This window comes from Bubalus kerabau, chromosome 13 (genome assembly GCF_029407905.1).
Source record: "Bubalus kerabau isolate K-KA32 ecotype Philippines breed swamp buffalo chromosome 13, PCC_UOA_SB_1v2, whole genome shotgun sequence".
NCBI lineage: Eukaryota > Metazoa > Chordata > Mammalia > Artiodactyla > Bovidae > Bubalus > Bubalus kerabau.
Window position 1 is genome coordinate 47,158,023 of NC_073636.1, and position 19,176 is coordinate 47,177,198.

Sequence of the window (19,176 nt, forward strand, 5' to 3'; positions counted from 1 at the left end):
CTGAAACTAGCATAATGATGTAGATCAGTTATACCTCAATCAATCAGTCAATTGTATGTGAAGTCTAGGGAAAAATAAATTAATGAAAAATTTTTTAAAAGTCATTTCACCATGTATGTGAGGTTCTATTTCTGGGCTATCTATTCGATTCTGTTTTTCTGTGTGTCTGTCTTTATGCCACTACCACACTGTTTTGATTACAGTAGCTTTCTACTAAGTTTTTAAATCAGAAAGGGTGAGTCCTCTGACTTTGTTATTCTTTTTCAAGAAGCATCGGTAACATTCAGGGAAATCCAATCAGATGACTAAGAGCTTTTATTAGCCAGCTTGGGGAAAGAGATGAGACACGCCAGGAGTGAGGGCCTTCCATCCTAGCATGTAGGATCCCTGTCAAATTCTGCCCAGATGCTCTGCGCTGGTCCCTTTTACAGTTCAGCTCTGGGTGATGTGCACTCCACACTAACTTGAGAAGTATCTAAGACCATGAAGTTGGTTAAGTTTTCTGGAGTGCTTTTACTTTCCTGTTCCTCTTAGATTAGTTTGGCTAGAAAGCATCTGTGAAAATTGATGTTATTAGATATAATTTTTCTGTACTTTAAAAGAATTCACATTCCATACTGACTGTTGTGGGACTGGCTGCTGCCTTTAGAGAAACTCTTAACTGTAGCTATGCTGAGACTGGACTTGGGTTCCAGTCAAATGACAAGCTTATCTCACTGCACAAATGGGTGTGACCTTCAGCGAATCTTTACCAACAGGAGTTGTGCGTCCAGTGTGCTCTGCTGGTCCCTCTGCTGCATGACAGGTGCAGGGCTGGGTCTGGAGGTGAAGCACGAGTCAGGTGTTGTCTCTGCCTGGAGAGGGCATATGATTGGTCACGTGTCCCCATGTACTGTACAGGCTGTGGTGGGGTCGCAGTCGAAGCCACCATTCAAATGCAAGATGTCCCGACCTCATGGGCTAGAGTTACTAAGTCCTGGGGGACCGGGAAATTTTGCTTGTGGCTTACTCACTGAAAACGGGAAGACTAATGAGAACCCACAGCCTACCCTCTCCTAACGAAACCAGAGCTTGGCTACAATTGTCCTATCTAAAACCACGCTTAGCATTGGTGTCTGGTCCAGTGCGTTCTGTGCGGCCTGTGGTGGTGCAAGAGTCCTGAGGCTGGGCTGCGGCTCTGGCGCCTGACACAGCCTTGCTGTCTTGCAGATGTCTCATGCAGCCACCAGTGCCTTCTGCCGTTCTATTAAGCTGCAGTGTGAGCTCTACCCCTCGAGAGAAGTGGCCATTTGCTTGGACCCTTACTGTGGACTTGGGTTTGTCCTGTGGTGCCTCTGTAGGTGAGTTTTCTCTGTATCTCTGTGATATAAGTAAATAATCATGCATGCTTTTTCAGATCACCTGTGAGCTCAGACCTGCTCATGGGAGGGGGCTGCCTGCAGGATGTGGCTCCCTCTCAGCCTGGCTCTGCATGCTGGTAGCCAGCCACACTGTCCAGCGTCTGGAAAGTTAGTCTCTGTAAAATTTGCTGAAACTAACAGAGACAGCATCTGGGTCCGCTCTGAGAAGCTGTCTGTTGGGAGCCTGTTTTCCAAGCAACTCCCAGACCTTGGGCTTGCTTCTTGTAGCTCCAAATCTTTGCATATGTCCCAGGCCTAGAACTGTGACCAGGGGCATCCGGGCTCTTTCCTCCTCGGCTTCTCCCTGACTCTAGTTGGGGGATGCCGGGAGCAGGCTCCTCTCCCCTCCTGGCAGGTATCAACAGTATGTATGGAAAGAATGAATGTTTATTGGCATTTTTCTCTAATTGTACGTATATGTTCATCATAGAAACTTTAGAAAACACAAAATAATATAAAGAAGAAAATTAAGCTTTCCATAAGTATACAACCTAGTGAAAGTGAAAAAAAGTGAAAGTCGCTCAGTCGTGCCCAACTCTTTGCAACCCATGGACTATACAGTCCATGGAATTCTCCAGGCCAGAATCCTGGAGTGGGTAGCCTTTACCTTTCCCAACCCAGTTCTCCTGCATTGCAGGCAGATTCTTTACCAGTTGAGCCACAAAGGAAGCCCAAGAATACTAGAGTAGGTGGCCTAACCCTCCTCCAGCGGATCTTCCCAACCCAGGACTCAGACCAGGTTCTCCTGCATTGCAGGCAGATTCTTTACCAACTGAGGTATCAGGGTGATTCCAGTAAATACACTATTAGCATTTTGGCATATAGTCTTTCAGATTTTATTTTCTAATATAGTGTACTACTTTTTATTAACATTTTCAAATATATGCAAGTGTTTTAAGTGTGTAGAAATGCTGTAACAAACACCAGGGCCCAACAGCCAGCTTCACATGGACTGTGTTTTGCCAGTTTTGTGTCAGGGTGATGGAAGTGTTCTAGACTGCATTGTGGTGAGCATTGTATGACTCTGCAGATTTATCGAAGTTCTTTTAATTCTGTGCTTCAAATGGTTGGATATATGATATACAAATTATACCTAAGTAAAACTTGTTTTGTTTTGTTTTAAAAGAAAACTCCTTTCCTTGAAGTAACTGAGGTATATGGCACAGACCCTACCCTGCCCATTCAGGAGGCTAACCAGTGTGACACCACAGGGCGACATGTGTTATCCTGAGTTGTACAGCTGCCTTGCTCAGGGTGCCCAAATTGTGAGAGTTATCAATTCTTTGTATGTTTTATCAAAGTAATAATCTGAAATCATTGAATTATAAATGTATACCTTTATATTAATTACCAGAATGTATTTTTTCTCTCTTTTCCTGGTCAACCATTTTTTATTTTAATTTTTTTTATTAAGGTTTTCTTTTTCAGAGCACTATTAGCTTCACAGCAAGATTGAAGGGAAAGTGCAGAGATTTTCTGTTCCACCCCACCCCCACATGCACAGCTTCCCCATTATAAGCATCTCCCACCAGAGCATATGTTTTTTACAAACTAGGAACTTACCTTGATGTATTATCATCCCAGAGTCTGTAATTTACATCAGAGCTCACTCTTGGTGTTGTAGAGAGCCCAGAAACAGACTCAAGTAAGTACAGTCCTTTGAGCTTTGACAGACGTGCAGAAGCAGTACAGCCATACAATGACCTTTTCAAGAGATGGTGTTGGAACAACTGGACATCCATCCCCGCCCCCTGCAAAAAAATGACTCTACACAGAGGCTTTGTGGCCTTCTCAAAAATAGATCAAAATACATCATATACCTAAATGTGAAACATAAAACTATAAAACTAGATGATAACTTGGGAGAAAATCTAGATAATCTTGGGTTTGGTGATGACTTTTTGACACACCTCCAAAGGCTTGATCATGAAAGAAATAATTGACAGACTGACTTTATTAAAATCAATTATCTCTGCTCTGCAGAAGGCACTGTCAAGAGAATGGGAGCAGGCCAGAGACTGGGAGAAAATGTTCCCAAAGTGTTTTTAAATTGTTCTGTTCTTTTTGAAGTTAAGATCTAAACTGAAATAGTTGAGGTTTGAGAATTTTGCAGGAAATAATTTCTTCCCTATAAGCAACCTGCTATTATTAAGTTGGAAAGTATAACAGCCAGTGCCAAGAATTCAGTATTGGTTAATAAATGAAACAGCAAGCAATCAACTTTTGTTGGATTGAGACCAAAAAAAGGCAAGTAGAAAATTGGTGAATCAGGTTTTCTGTTGTCCTGTATTAGGATTTAATAGCGTTTTTATTAGTGTTGACTTCCATTTACAGAAGTGAAGACAGAGGTGAAACTATGCTTAATTTCCACAAATGTGCTTAGTGTCTCCAACCTTGAACTCCATCACGTGGACCCCACCTTTTCATGCCCATAGCAGTCTGATCAAGCGAATCTTTTATCCTGATGTGTATTCTTAAGAAAGCTAGTAATAGGTAATTTGCATTTTGTTTTCTTCATTTTGGGTCTCCTTATTACAGGATTTAGAAGGAAAATGCTGATAACAATATGGAAACAATAGATTGTCATAATTAAGAAGTGTATCGTTATAGGGTGTTTATGTACATTTTGGTTCCCTAACACACGGGACTCCAGTGTTGTTAACTCAGCTTGGTGTGTGCTGGAAAATGGGAGTCCATGGTGACAGAGAAGTGTGTAAACTGGAGCTGGAACAGAAGCCAGGCAGGGGTTCTAGTTCAGGTGGTCCGGTTCATCCTGATTCACGAGTGGGTTGAATAACATTCAGCGCTCATGGAAAACTCCCAAGCCGTGTTTCCTGGTGGATAATTATGACTTGTATGGTGCACGATGTGCAGGGTTGTTAGATCTTGGGCTGTTACCTGGCATTGATCCAATTTTGGCCAGGATTGTTCTTTTAACATCCATTCAGCAGAGGTAAATTTTTCATTATTTTTATTTCTTCCTGCTTAATGCTGCCTTGAGGATTCTCATTGAAGTTGGCACCTGAGCTAAAAAGAAAGCTCTAATTCAGGGTCATTCCACACATGGTCTGTAGGCTGATTCTGGAGTGCCACATCGCAAAGGGCAGAGGGTGCGTTGGTGCCTATGGCACTAAACACCAAGGAGTCGTCCACTTGGGGGCTGCCGCTCATGTTGGTGTGCTCAGGGGCAGGGATCTCCCTTAGCTCTCACGACCCTGGAAAGAAGACGAGAGCTCCAGGCACAGTCACAGGACCTGCGTGTGTGAGGGGCAGCCCTGGTGTGCTGTAGATCTAGGCTTCTCTTCAGACCCCAAGTGTGTATTCTTGAAAAGCTGATTGGTTAGAATTGAGAAAACAAGTAGGGCATGCCGGTTTCTCAACTAAATGGAAAAACTGATTTTAAAGCACTGCAGTGTTGTATCGGATACAAAAACTTTGGATAAAAGCGTGTTTTCACAACTGCAGGGCTTGGCTCCATTTGTGCAGGAGTGTTGTTGGATCCATCTGACTTGCAGTAAGTAGCTGTTTGACTAGGATATCAGTATTGTAATACAGATGTATTTGCTGTTGTGCTGTTTGATCTCTTAAATAACCACCATATTATAAAGTGATCCTTAAAGACCTCAATCAGTTTCCGAAGGACAGATCTTAGAGAAAAATTGACAGAATTTTGAGTGTTACAATTATTGGAATGGCCTCTTACTGAGTTTTATATAATGACTATGAAAATAATTTTTATACGTTTCCATAGGGCTCCAATGGAATGTGCAGTTTTGCATCCTATGTGAATAACAAAACTTTTTTTTTTTTCTGTTCAATGGCAGTGGAATTTATTTTTTCTGTCTCGACAAGCGCAATAACAAAACTTTTACATTAGCAGGATTTCAGAGGAAATATTTGCAAACTTTCAAAGGAAAGTTGGGGGTATTAGAATCCTTTATCCTGAGACCAGGATGTACTGAGACCAGTCAGTATATCCTCAGAACTCTTGGATTACCTGGTGGCTCAGATGGTAAAGAGTCTGCAGGCAATGCGGGACACCTGGGTTCAAGCCCTGGGTTGGGAAGATGCCCTGGAGAAGGGAATGGCAACCCAATCCAGTATTCTTGCCTGGAAAATCTCATGGATGGAGGAGCCTTTTGTTCTGATGGGTGGGGCCATGCTCAGAAAATCTTTAATCCAATTTTCTGTTTATGGGTGGAGCTGTGTTCCCTCCCTGTTATTTACCTGGGGCCAAACTATGGTGGATGTGGATGTGATATTGTGGATGCGATTGGTGATAGAAGCAAGGTCCAATGCTGTAAAGAGCAATATTGCATAGGAACCTGGAATGTCAGGTCCACGAATCAAGGCAAATTGGAAGTGGTCAAACAGGAGATGGCAAGAGTGAACGTCGACATTCTAGGAATCAGTGAACTAAAATGGACCGGAATGGGTGAATTTAACTCAGATGACCATTATATCTACTACTGCGGGCAGGAATCCCTCAGAAGAAATGGAGTAGCCATCATGGTCAACAAGAGAGTCCGAAATGCAGTACTTGGATGCAATCTCAAAAACGACAGAATGATATCTGTTTGTTTCCAAGGCAAACCATTCAGTATCACAGTAATCCAAGTCTATGCCCTAACCAGTAACACTGAAGAAGCTGAAGTTGAACGGTTCTATGAAGACCTACAAGACCTTTTAGAACTAACACCCAAAAAAGATGTCCTTTTCATTATAGGGCACTGGAATGAAAAGTAGGAAGTCAAGAAACACCTGGAGTAACAGGCAAATTTGGCTTTGGAATACGGAATGAAGCAGGGCAAAGACGAATAGAGTTTTGCCAAGAAAACGCACTGGTCATAGCAAACACCCTCTTCCAACAACACAAGAGAAGACTCTACACATGGACATCACCAGATGGTCAACACCAAAATCAGATTGATTATATTCTTTGCAGCCAAAGATAGAGAAGCTCTATACAGTCAACAAAAACAAGATCGGGAGCTGACTGTGGCTCAGATCATAAACTCCTTATTGCCAAATTCAGACTTAAATTGAAGAAAGTAGGGAAAACCACTAGACCATTCAGGTATGACCTAAATCAAATCCCATATGATTATACAGTGAAAGTGAGAAATAGATTTAAGGGCCTAGATCTGATAGAGTGCCTGATGAACTATGGACGGAGATTCATGACATTGTACAGAAGACAGGAATCAAGACCATCCCCATGAAAAAGAAATGCAAAAAAGCAAAATGGCTGCCTGAGGAGGCCTTACAAATAGCTGTGAAAAGAAGAGAAGCAAAAAGCAAAGGAGAAAAGGAAAGATAATAAGCATCTGAATGCAGAGTTCCAAAGAATAGCAAGAAGAGATAAGAAAGCCTTCCTCAGGGATCAATGCAAAGAAATAGAGGAAAACAACAGAATGGGAAAGACTAGAGATCTCTTCAAGAAAATTAGAGATACCAAGGGAACATTTCATGCAAAGATGGGCTTGATAAAGGACAGAAATGGTATGGATCTAACAGAAGCAGAAGATATTAAGAAGAGGTGGCAGGAATACACAGAAGAACTGTACAAAAAAGATCTTCACAACCAAGATAATCACGATGGTGTGATCACTGACCTAGAGCCAGACATCCTGGAATGTGAAGTCAAGTGGGCCTTAGAAAGCATCACTATGAACAAAGCTATTGGAGGTGATGGAATTCCAGTGGAGCTATTTCAAATACTGATAGATGATGCTGTGAAAGTGCTGCACTCAATATACCAGCAAATTGGGAAAACTTGGCAGTGGCCACAGGACTGGAAAAGGTCAGTTTCATTCCAATCCCAAGGAAAGGCAATGCCAAAGAACGCTCAAACTACCGCACAATTGCACTCATCTCACACGCTAGTAAGTTCAGTTCAGTTCAGTTGCTCAGTCATATCCGACTCTTTGCGACCCCGTGAATCGCAGCACACCAGGCCTCCCTGGCCATCACCAACTTCCAAAGTTCACTCAGACTCATGTCCATCGAGTGAGTGATGCCATCCAGCCATCGCATCCTCTGTCATCCCCTTCTCCTCCTGCCCCCAATCCCTCCCAGCATCAGAGTCTTTTCCAATGAGTCAACTCTTTGCATGAGATGGCCAAAGTACTGGAGTTTCAGCTTTAGCATCATTCCTTCCAAAGAAATCCCAGGGCTGATCTCCTTCAGAATGGACTGGTTGGATCTCCTTGCAGTCCAGGGGACTCTCAAGTGTCTTCTCCAAAACCACAGTTCAAAAGCATCAATTCTTCGGCCCTCAGTTTTCTTCACAGTCCAACTCTCACATCCATACGTGACCACTGGAAAAACCATAGCCTTGACTAGACAGAACTTTGTTGGCAAAGTAATGTCTCTGCTTTTCAATACTCTATCTAGGTTGGTCATAACTTTTCTTCTAAGGAGTAAGCGTCTTTTAATTTCATGGCTGCAACCACCATCTGCAGTGATTTTGGAGCCCCCAAAAATAAAGTCTGACACTGTTTCCACTGTTTCCCCATCTATTTCCCATTACTCAGCTCTAAAAAAAGAATGAAATAATGCCATTTGCAGCACCATGGATTGATCTAGAGATTATCATGCTAAGTGAAATAAGCCAGAGAGAGATAACATATGACATTGCTTATATGTAGAATCCAAAAGAAAAAAGATACAAAGGAGTTTATTTACAAAGCAGAAATAGACTCACTGACATAGAAAACAAACTTATGGTTACCAAAGGGAAAAGTGGTGGGGAGAGGGATAAATTAAGAGTTTGAGATTAACATATACACACTATTATATATAAAATAGGTAACCCAACAAGGAAGGCCCTACTGTATAGCACAGGGAACTATACTCAATATTTTGTAATGCCATATGAGGAAAAAGAATCTGAAAAAATACATCTTTGTGTGTGTATAACTGAATCACTGTGCTGTACCCTACAAGCTAACACAGCTTTGTCAGTCAGCTACTCCATCCAGGCGTCCCTGGGGCTCAGATGGTGAAGAACCCGCCTGCTGTGTGGGAGACCTGGGTTCGAGACCTGGGTTCAACCCCTGGGTTGGGAAGATCCCCTGGAGAAGGGAAAGGCTACCCACTCCAGTATTCTTGCCTGGAGAATTCTATGGACAGAGGAGGCTGGTGGGCTGCAGTCTGTGGGGTCACAGAGCATGATGTGACTTAGCCTGCACACAAGAGAATGCATGTATTTTCCTTAGTTCTTTTTTGGTATTTATTTAGATCATGTTGAGTGAAATTATAATCCTATTCTAGTTGTCTTAGTTTTATTTATTCTGAATGTCAGTTTTCTGAACTTGAGTTGGGCATGCTTTTCCTCAGTTGGCTGTTCAGTACACATGTAGGCTGCATGGCCTCTGTTGCAACCCTCTTCTCTGCCTGTTGATGTGGCCACAGAAGACAGTACTGCAAGGACTGAGGGCCAGGTCCCAGTGAAACTTCGGTTGCTAAACCAGACAGCATCCAGTTCATTAACTGCTCTTCCGAACTTTCAGACCTTTTAACCAAAATTCAGTCCTATATTTCCCCACTGTGAGATTCAGTTTGTTAGTGTAGTAGCTTTTAGAGAAACCTACCAGCATCGTAGCTTTGAGATACCTCACTAAGTGCTCAAAATGACAGTAACTGCAGATCATAGTTACATAATTCTTTTGTATTGTTCAAAATGTTTTCATAAACACCTTTTGTTTTTTATTTAAAAACACCAAGAGTAGAGTTGATGTGACTGTACCCTCTTGCAAATGGAAGCAGATGTTTCTCAGAGGCCAGTGGATCCCCCTCCTCCATCCTCGCTGAGCCCTCCCATGTCTCTCTGCAGCGTGTACTCTGGGCACCAGTCCATCCTCATCCCACCGGCAGAGCTGGAGACCAACCCTGCCTTGTGGCTGCTTGCCGTGAGTCAGTACAAAGTCCGTGATACGTTTTGCTCCTATTCAGTGATGGAACTGTGCACCAAGGGGCTGGGATCACAGACAGAATCCCTCAAGGTAAGCAACGCAAGAGTGCCTGGAGCATTGCCAGCATCCTGGGGAAACACAGTATTGGAGGGCGTGGAAGAGGTGTGGTGGGGCAGCCACTGTCACCTGAGGATTTACAGAGTTGCTTCTACATGAAAACCTCGTTTTATACCATGAATGTTTTCCCACTGCCAGAGTTAGAGATCAGAATGTATGTTATTGATGTCTTTAATTCTGTTCAGGCTGCTCGGAGGGGCCTGAACTGCCTTTTTAATTGTTGGTAGATTCAGTTTTATTCCAGTGATGAGGTTACAGTCATAGGTCTTAATTTAGCCACTCATTTCGTTTTTCTTGAAGACTTTGATTGGTATATCTGGGTCCTAACCAGATTTCATTTGTACAGTTCAGTGAACAGTGGTTTGGTTTTATTTGTTAATATTCAGTTACCATTATGTGATAGCCAAGGACATCTGGGTAGACATACCATAATGTTCAAGTAACTAGGAGAGAATAATTATAAGACCTATTATGGTTAGTATTCCGATTGTTCACTGTTTCTATGCTCATATGTGTGAGAAAGAGAGTGTGTGTATACACAGGTTATATTTGTGTGTATGTATATATACATACAAATTATCTATATACTTGCCATTAGTAAAGCACTGTATTTCTCTCTCCTAGATTTTGTTTCCCTATTCAGATCCAGTGCATTAAGCTTGAATGAGAAAGCAAAATGCATGGTAACTTTGATACTAAGCTACAGAAATAAATTATTATTTCTTCAGTTCAGTCGCTCAGCCATGTCGGACTTTGCGACCCCATGAACCGCAGTACACCAGGCCTCCCTGTCCATCACCAGCTCCCGGAGTTTATCCAAACTCATGTCCATTGACTCAGTGGTGCCATCCAGCCATCTCATCCTCTGTCGTCCCCTTCTCCTCCTTCCTTCAATCTTTCCCAGCATCAGGGTCTTTTCAAATGAGTCAGCTCTTTGCATCAGGTAGTCAAAGTTTTCAAGTTTCAGCTTCAACATCAGTCCTTCCAGTGAACACTCAGGACTGATCTCCTTTAAGATGGACTGGTTGGATCTCCTTGCAGTCCAAGGGACTCTCAAGAGTCTACTCCAACACCACAGTTCAAAAGCATCAATTCTTTGGTGCTCAGCTTTCTTTATAGTCCAACTCTCACATCCCTACATGACTACTGGAAAAACCATAGCTTTGACTCTGTGGACCTTTGTTGGCAAAGGAATGTCTCTGATTTTTAATATGCTGTCTAGGTTGGTCATAACTTTCCTTCCAAGGAGTAAGTGTCTTTTGATTTTATGGCTGCAGTCACCATCTGCAGTGATTTTGGAGCCCCCCAAAATTAAGTCTGTTAAATTAAAACTGTTTCCACTGTTTCCCCATCTATTTCTCATGAAGTGGTGGGACCAGATGCCATGATCTTAGTTTTCTGAATGTTGTGTTTTTAAGCCAACTTTTCCACTCTCCTCTTTCACTTTCATCAAGAGACTCTTTAGTTCCTTTTCACTTTCTTCCATAAGGGTGGTGTCATCTGCATATCTGAGGTGATTGATATTTTCTCCTGGCAGTCTTGATGCCAGCTTGTGCTTCATCCAGCCCAGCATTTTGCATGATGTACTCTGCATATAAGTTAAATAAGCAGGGTAACAATATACAGCCTTGACGTACTCCTTTTCCTGTTTCGAACCAGTCTGTTGTTCCATGTCCAGTTCTAACTGTTGCTTCCTGATCTGCAGATAGGTTTCTCAAGAGGCAGGTCAGGTGGTCTGGTATTCCCATCTCTTGAAGAATTTTCCACAGTTTATTGTGATCCACACAGTCAAAGGCTTTGGTATAGTCAATAAAGTAGAAATAGATGTTTTTCTGGAACTCCCTTGCTTTTTCTATGATCCAGCGGATGTTGGCAATTTGATCTCTGGTTCCTCTGCCTTTTCTAAAACCAGCTTGAACATCTGGAAGTTCACAGTTCACGTACTGTTGAAGTCTGGCTTGGAGAATTACTTTCTTAGAGTGTGATGTGAGTGCAGTTGTGCTGTACTTTGAGCATTCTTTGGTGTTGCCTTTCCTTGGGATTGGAATGAAAACTGACCTTTTCCAGTCCTGTGGCCACTGTTGAGTTTTCCAAATTTGCTGGCATATTATTTCTTGAAGTTATATAGCAAAAGAAATTTATAAAACATAATTATTATTCATGTCCACCTATGTATGCTATAAAATGATTATGTTTCATGAACTTTCCCACAGGGTACATATGTAAATGACCAAATGAAATAAATGAAATCTAAGCACTTCACACTTGGATTAGTTTAACGCTTACAGTGGCTCTCTGAACTGGATCCATTATTGTCTCCATTTAAAGATGAGAAGACTTACATTACAGAGAAATCAAGCACCTTTTCCAAGTTCTTATATTTAATAAACTTCAGGGCCAAATTTTGAATCTCTGGCCCCAAGTGCACCATCCAGAGCATAGGCTGCATTTCCCCAGAACATGTGTGTGTCAGGGGCCCTCCTGTTTTGCACGCTCATCTTGCCCCATGTAGCAGCATGTCTGGAAGGTCGCCCTCAGCACAGGGACCCTGTCAGCTCGCCGGGCTGCGGCTGGCTCCTGGTGACTTTCCCGTGTGCACTGGAGACCCCGTCGCTCCCATGCTCCCATGTCAATGCCATTCCCATCACGGTCTGTGCTCTTCCTGGGCTCTGTCTGGGTGTGTTATGCTCAAGACACTTCATTTCCAGCTCCATGGTGTTTCCATGTCATTCGCTTGATGGAATTTGGGCACAAATGAGCTGTGCTTCATCATGACAGTTCAAGCTCAGGAGCTGAAAGGAGAACGGTGTTTAAGAAGCTGCCCAGATGTTTTTGTTTTCCATTCCTGTATTAAAAGTAGGTTTCTCATTTCTCTCCAATGTGTGTTCTGTGTATCCAGGCTCACAGGAGTATATACAGGTGCTTCTGTTCCTCCCCATACCCTGTCCTTTAATTATTTTATCCAGATCTTGTTTTTCTTCAACTTTGCTCCTCATTATGCTGCTTCAGTTACTTAAATGCTTGTAATGGCATCCTTCATAATCGGATATGGGCCGTTTTTTGTTTACACGTATGTTCTATAGCATTTTGATTACTAGTGTGGACTCAGAGCTCTGGGAATGAATATCTTTGTGGAGTTTCTGCGGTTTTTGTGGGTCTGGGTGAGGAGCCTGCAGGTCACACCTTAACACTGGCAAATGTGACCTCCTGCCTCTGTCATTATTTGTAGGCACGAGGACTGGACTTGTCCCGCGTGCGGACCTGTGTGGTGGTGGCAGAGGAGCGGCCCCGAATAGCACTCACCCAGTCTTTCTCAAAACTGTTCAAAGACCTGGGCCTCCACCCGCGGGCCGTTAGCACCTCGTTTGGCTGTCGAGTGAACCTGGCAATTTGCTTGCAGGTGAGTTTCCTTGATGCCAATAAGTGCGTGGGTCACAGAGTGACTTTTAAAGACAGGCATACAGCGCCAAACTGCTCCCCACAGTTCCCTGCTGATGCTAACCCATATTTAGAAGGAATCTTTCAATCAAATGCATGTGGTTGGTGCACACTTGTTTCCTTTTTCTTTTAGTTTAAGTCTGTATTTGTCAGTAACCATTATTCATAACTAGCATTCACAGGCTTATTCTGTCCTGGGACATTTCAAGTTTTGTAGCAAGAGTTGCTGTTTGTCCAAACCTCTCAAGTCAGGCTCTTTAAAGATGAGATACTAAACAAATGTTTCACTGTGGCAAGAAATCCTGTCTCTTGAAGTACTTAGTCTCTTGTATGCAGACAGTGATTTCTGTAGGGAGAATTCCAGTACGTTATGCAGGTTCACAAATTTGCTCCTGTGGTGACACCACTGAAGTAACACTTAATTGCCGCATTTCTAAGGGAGCGCTGTAAGTGAGGCTGGCCTCGTAAGGTAGCCTGTATCCTATGTGGCCAAAAATATTTGTTTCCTGTCTCTTCATTAGCCCACTTCTGACCATCTTCACTGTTCTCTCCTGCTCTGAACTCTTTACCTGAGATCTAGTTTATGAAGGAGAGGAAGGTCATGTGGGAACCTCCCCCAGTGCCCTTCAGGCCGCCTCAGCCAAAATGAGCTGCTCCCAGGCTCAGCTGCAGGCTCTGTTCCTTTGGGCTTATGAAAAGGACAGGAACTTACTTTACAGCAGGTGCTGGAGTGGAGGACAGTTGCCTCAAACCAACTCCCCGAGCTCCCCTCCCTGCCACCCATCATGTCCCCCATGTGTGGCCCAAGATGCTGCTTCTAGTTCCCCTTGGGCAACCATGGAAAGCTCCTAGTCTGCTGACTGCTGGCTAGAGCTCTCAGTATTTAGACTTCAGAGACAAAGGACTGACTGTCCCCACATGATCAGTCTAATGAGATCGCTTTAGAAAATCAGCGACAGGAAGGTTTTCTGATTTTCATTAGATGTTCCTTGCCTCTGTCTCCCTTCTCTTTGAATCAGCTCCATTTTTAAACGTGTTTAACTACCAGAGTCCTCAGGAGTCCACTGAGCCTTGTTCTGTGATTGAAGTAATCTGAAGGATTGGATTGATTTGCCCAGCTAGTCCTTTAAATGCTGAAATTTTTCTTTCCTCTTCACCTTTATCTGTTCTGCTTGAGAAGAAATGAGAAATGCACTCATTAGATGAATCCAGCTATAGGATTCTGTAGCACTCCCTTCTCCTGCAAGCAGTGAATCACGAGTCCACAGGAATCTGTGAGAGAGAGGCTCCTGCCCACAGCAGTGTTATTCTTCTCTCTCTCAGAATGCTGGAAAATGAAGGGAGAAGGACATAGAATAGATCCCGTATTAACAAATATCATTCAGCACTTGTCCACTTCACACAGGCAACAAAGAATTCTACAACACTTTATAATATATAAAATTAAAACTTTGTAGACACTAGAAATGAAGCACTTATGTTATTTACCTCTTTTTTTCATTTATTTCCATCTACTTAATCCAAAATGTTTTAAGAAGTTTTTATAAGGAAGCAGTAAATTAAATAGGGAAAAGTAAAATACACTAAAAATAATAGAAAGGGTAGAGCTGACAGAAAATAAGGGTAAGAAGCCAGGAATGAAGTTGGCACATAGGTACTTGGCACCTTGTGGCCTGAAATACAAGCGCCATCTGTCTGTGTCCTTACCACCTAGCATTGGACCTGGTGCTTTGTAAATATTTAATAAATATGTATTGCAAGAATGTGGAATACTTGAAGTTCTATACTTTTAATAAAGAAAACTAATATATTCTTTTATGGAAAGCAACCCCGTCAGCATGATGCGGAGGCAGAGTGGGCATTGCCAGTCCCGGGCCACAGTGCTCGTTTGGGATCTTGGCAGCGTCTCTAAGGGGTTTTGTATGTTTTAAGTTTTTCTGCTTGTGTGCTTTACTCGCATCTAATTTTCAGCCAGTTTTCCTTTTTCTGAATGGTCAGTAGTAGCAAAGAGCTGACAGTATTAATGAGTCTGGCAGCAGAGATGAATCAGGTGAACTCAAGTGCGTCCCCCTGAGCAGTGCAGGCCTCCCCATGCTGTGCCTGCAGCCAGGTGTGCTTCAGAGTTGTGGAGTTCTGTGGTTTGGGGGGCTGGACCATGTGTGCTCACAGCAGGCTGTGTGCAGAACCCTGTTACCCCACATGTGGATGTGGGGTCTCTGGCATGTTCCATCCTGGGAGTAGCCTCATGTCAGCCAGAGTCAGATTTTACCTAGATAAACTCAAGACACAGTTCTGGCCCTCAGGGAACCACATGGACAGTAGACATACAGATGAATTTTTCAGTAAGTGAGTAAAATATTCTTAGGAAAACTGAAGTAAGAGCATAAAAGGGGTACAGTTTTATGGTTAGGTTAGCCAAGAAGGACGTCTCTGAGTTGACAGTTCTGCAAAGCGCCCTGTGACGTGAACGTACAAAAATGTGGGCAAAAGCAACAAGTGCAAGGCAGGGTTGGTCAGTGGAAATGTTTATTTTCTATTACTTTTTGCATAAATAAAAAAATATGTGATTGTGATCCCAAATAAGATCTTCATGACCAAGATAACCACGATGGTGTGATCACTCACCTGGAGCCAGACATCCTGGAGTGCGAAGTCAGGCGGGCCTTAGGAAGCATCACTACAAACAAAGCTAGTGGAAGTGATGGAATTCCAGCTGAGCTATTTCAAATCCTAAAAGATTATGCTGTTAAAGTGGAAATTTCTATTTGGAAATTTAAACTCCATATTTAAATTTAGAAAACTCAGCAATGGTCACAGGACTGGAAAAGATCAGTTTTCATTCCAATCCCAAAGAAAGGCAACACCAAAGAGTGTTCAGACTACCACACAACTGCACTCACATCACATGCTAGCAAAGTAATGCTCAAAATTCTTCAAGCCAGGCTCCAACAGTATGTGAACCGTGAACTTCCAGATGTTCAAGATGGATGTATACAAGCCTGAGGAACCAGATTTCAAATTGCCAACATCCGTTGGATCATAGAAAAAGCACGAGACTTCCAGAAAAACATCTACTTCTGTTTTATTGACTAAGCCATAGCCTTTCACTGTGTGGATCACAACAAACTGGAAAATTCTTCAAGAGATGGGAATTCCAGACCACCTTACCTGCCTCCTGAGAAATCTGTATGCAGATCAAGAAGCAACACTTAGAACCAGACATTGAACAACAGACTGGTTCCAAAATGGGAAAGGAGTATATCAAGGTTGTATATTGTCACCCAGCTTATTTAACTTATATGCAGAGTACATAATGCAAAATGCTGGGCTGGATGAAGCACAAGTTGGAATCAAGATTGCCAGGAGAAACATCAATAACCTCAAATACACAGATGATGCCACCCTTATGGCAGAAAGTAAGGAAGAACTAAAGAGCCTCCTGATAGAAGTGAAAGAGGAGAGTGAAAAAGTTGGCTTAAAACTCAACATTCGAAAAGCTAAGATCATGGCATCTGGTCCCATCACTTCATGGCAAATAGATGGGGAAACAATGGAAACAGTGAGAGATGTTATTTTCTTGGGCTCCAAAATCACTGCAGATGGTGACTGCAGCCATGAAAGTAAAAGGCACTTGCTCCTTGGAAGAAAAGCTATGACCAACCTAGACAACATATTAAAAATCAGAGACATTCCTTTGCCAACAAAGGTCCATCTAGTCAAAGCTATTGTTTTTCTAGTAGTTCATGTATGGATGTGAGAGTTGGATCATAAAGAAAGCTGAACGCCACATAATTGATGCTTTTGAACTGTGGTGTTGGAGAAGACTCTTGAGAGTCCCTTGGACAGCAAGGAAATCAAACCAATCCATCCTAAAGGAAATCATTCCTGAATATGCATTGGAAGGACTGATGCTGAAATAACTGCAACACTTTGGTCAACTGACTCACTGGAAAAGACCCTGATGCTGGGAAAGATCGAAGGCAGGAGGAGAAGGGAACGACAGAGGATGAGATGATTGGATGGCATCACTGCTTCGATGGACATGAGTTTGAGTAAGCTCCAAGAGTTGGTGATGGACAGGGAGGCCTGGCATGCTGCAGTCCATGGGGTTGCTAAGAGTCGGGCATGACTGAGTGACTGAACTGAACTGACCCAAAACAAACAGAGAAGGCATAGCTTGAGGTTGAGGTCTGAGAGCAGAAGCCCCACATTTCTTGTTCCCATTGTATTTCTGCAGGGCCTGACACATGAGAAATATGTAATAAAGATATTAAATATACCAAAACTGAATTTTTAAGAACAATTATACAAATAAGAAAAACAACCTGAAAAGTTATGAATTTTTAGAGACTGAATTTTTTACCAAAGAATATTTATTTTAAGAAACAAAAATCGGGAAATACAGACCAGCCAATAAATAATACCCATCTGCCTAGAGAGAATCACCATCAATTCCTTAATGTAAAAACATGAAAAACAGAAATGCTAAGGTATTTCCCAAATTCCAAGCCCTGTCCTAAGTGCTTGAAGGTATTGTGAAGGTCATGCCATTTTTCTTATGGAACCCCAGGGTTACCAGCGTGTGTCAAAACAGTGAGTGTTTTCAGTTGATTGGTTGTTGTTTGAGGGCATGTTTTCTCAGCTGGATGGCCCGCCATGCTTCCTCAGGGCCTCGACTGGGCTGAGTGCTCTGGGAGAGGGCAGGCCTCCATATCTCAAGGTATGTAGCCAGGGACCTTGTCCAGACAAGGAATGGAGCCGCATCTGAGCTGTGCTCTCAGAATCACGTTTCTAGTGTCCATGGGCCCCCTTCTAGAAGTGTCCCTTGGTCTTGGGGAGGCTGAGTTGTGCAACTAGCAGGTTGTGGTGACTGTAGAAAGAAACGTTGGTGATGCATGAGATTCTGAGGGACCTGAGTGGGGCGGCACGAGGCCGGACCCACACAGGACTGTGCCCATGCAGAAACCTGGGCTTGTTCCAGCTTTCTCAGGATGTTGGGAGGGACAGTCAGCCAGGGAAGACATGCAGCATCCGAGGAGCTGCCCCTAATGGCTTTAGGGTCTTTCACCTGTGGACTCGGATGCTTTTGGATGGTGGAGGTGGGCACCGGAACCTGGCAGATGAGAGGGAAGGGGATGCAGCGTCTTGGAGGACAGAGCTGAGGGGGAGGCAGTCTGGGGAGTCCCTCCCGCACTGCTGAGCCAGGAGCCTGAGGTTTGGCCCATGCTTCATGCGTACTCTGAGCTCTTTTCTTGTCCAGTCTTGTAGATGAGCAGGGCTAGACAGCCTGAAGATTCAGACTTCCAGGGTCACCTTCATTATTGTAGTAAGAAACTTGAAGCTATTTCAGTGAGGAACACTCGACAGATTTGGTCAATTAAATTCATACTCCCCGCTTTCTCAGTAAAGAACAGAAACTAGAGAAAAGTACCATAAAATCAACACCCACTGACTGTATGTATGAAAAGCAGTTCCTCAGGCCCACCTGCCCGTGGCCAGTCATCTGTTATCTCCTCTGTTGCTCTGTGGATATGTGAACATCTTTTTAGATTTTTTTTTAGCCTTTAATGGTACAGTGATTGATTTTAATGATTTCCATATTTGACATTGTTTTTGATCTTCTTTTTACTTTGTTCTCTGCTTTTTGCATTCTCCTCCCCACCCCTCCCTCTTCTTCATCCCACTTGTACTGCTGGGTTGTCTGTTTCTGTGTCTTTGTGTGTCCTCAATGTTCGGTTTCTGTTGGTCTGGTGTCCTCTGCTCCCACCTCCTGCTGCTGTAGCCTCACCGGCTGTGGAAGCTGGCCGAGCAGGTAGGGACTGCCCGCCCATCCACACCAGTGCCTGTAACCACACAGTCTCATCAGCTCCCAGCAGTGGGCGGACGAGGAGTTGAGTGCGGAGATGGGCTGGGCTTGTGGACCCATGGGCAGGAGGGCCGACAGCCAGCGTGATGTCACGTCTCAGATCTCTTCAGACGTCTTGCATTTGTGACAAACGCTGTGCTTCCATTTACACGATCTGTGGTGTCTTTGCCAGTTTGGGGTCATCTCTGTTTTGCTTCATTTTTTGCTTCTAGTGACCTGTTTTCTTGGTTTTTAATTGGCCTCTTGTGGTTACGTGCTTTGCATTGCTCAGACCACAAACTGTTCCTCCACTCAGCTCTGGTCTGTGACACAGCCCTCAGAGTAGCCGCAGGTCAGCAAGGGTGCTGTGTCCTCACGGCAGGGCAGCTCCTCCTCCAGGCTGATTGCATGTGCTTTCTCAGGGGGCGGGGGAGGTTATCGTGTGGTCCAGTGTGGTGTA

At 43.4% G+C, this 19,176-nt stretch overlaps 1 protein-coding gene across 8 annotated transcripts in view; it reads left to right on the forward strand.

Annotated features, from left to right (window-relative positions):
• Positions 1–19,176, forward strand: part of DIP2C (disco interacting protein 2 homolog C) — a 310,450-nt gene that overhangs the window by 255,529 nt on the left and 35,745 nt on the right. For 6 of the 8 annotated variants that reach the window (XM_055544182.1, XM_055544184.1, XM_055544187.1 and 3 more), the window contains 4 exons: positions 1,210–1,340; positions 9,238–9,406; positions 12,663–12,833; positions 18,654–18,683. In XM_055544182.1, coding sequence (XP_055400157.1) covers positions 1,210–1,340; positions 9,238–9,406; positions 12,663–12,833; positions 18,654–18,683 — 501 coding nt within the window. The remainder of the gene's footprint in view (positions 1–1,209; positions 1,341–9,237; positions 9,407–12,662; positions 12,834–18,653; positions 18,684–19,176) is intronic. The other 2 variants (XM_055544183.1, XM_055544185.1) reach the window with 1 other exon arrangement.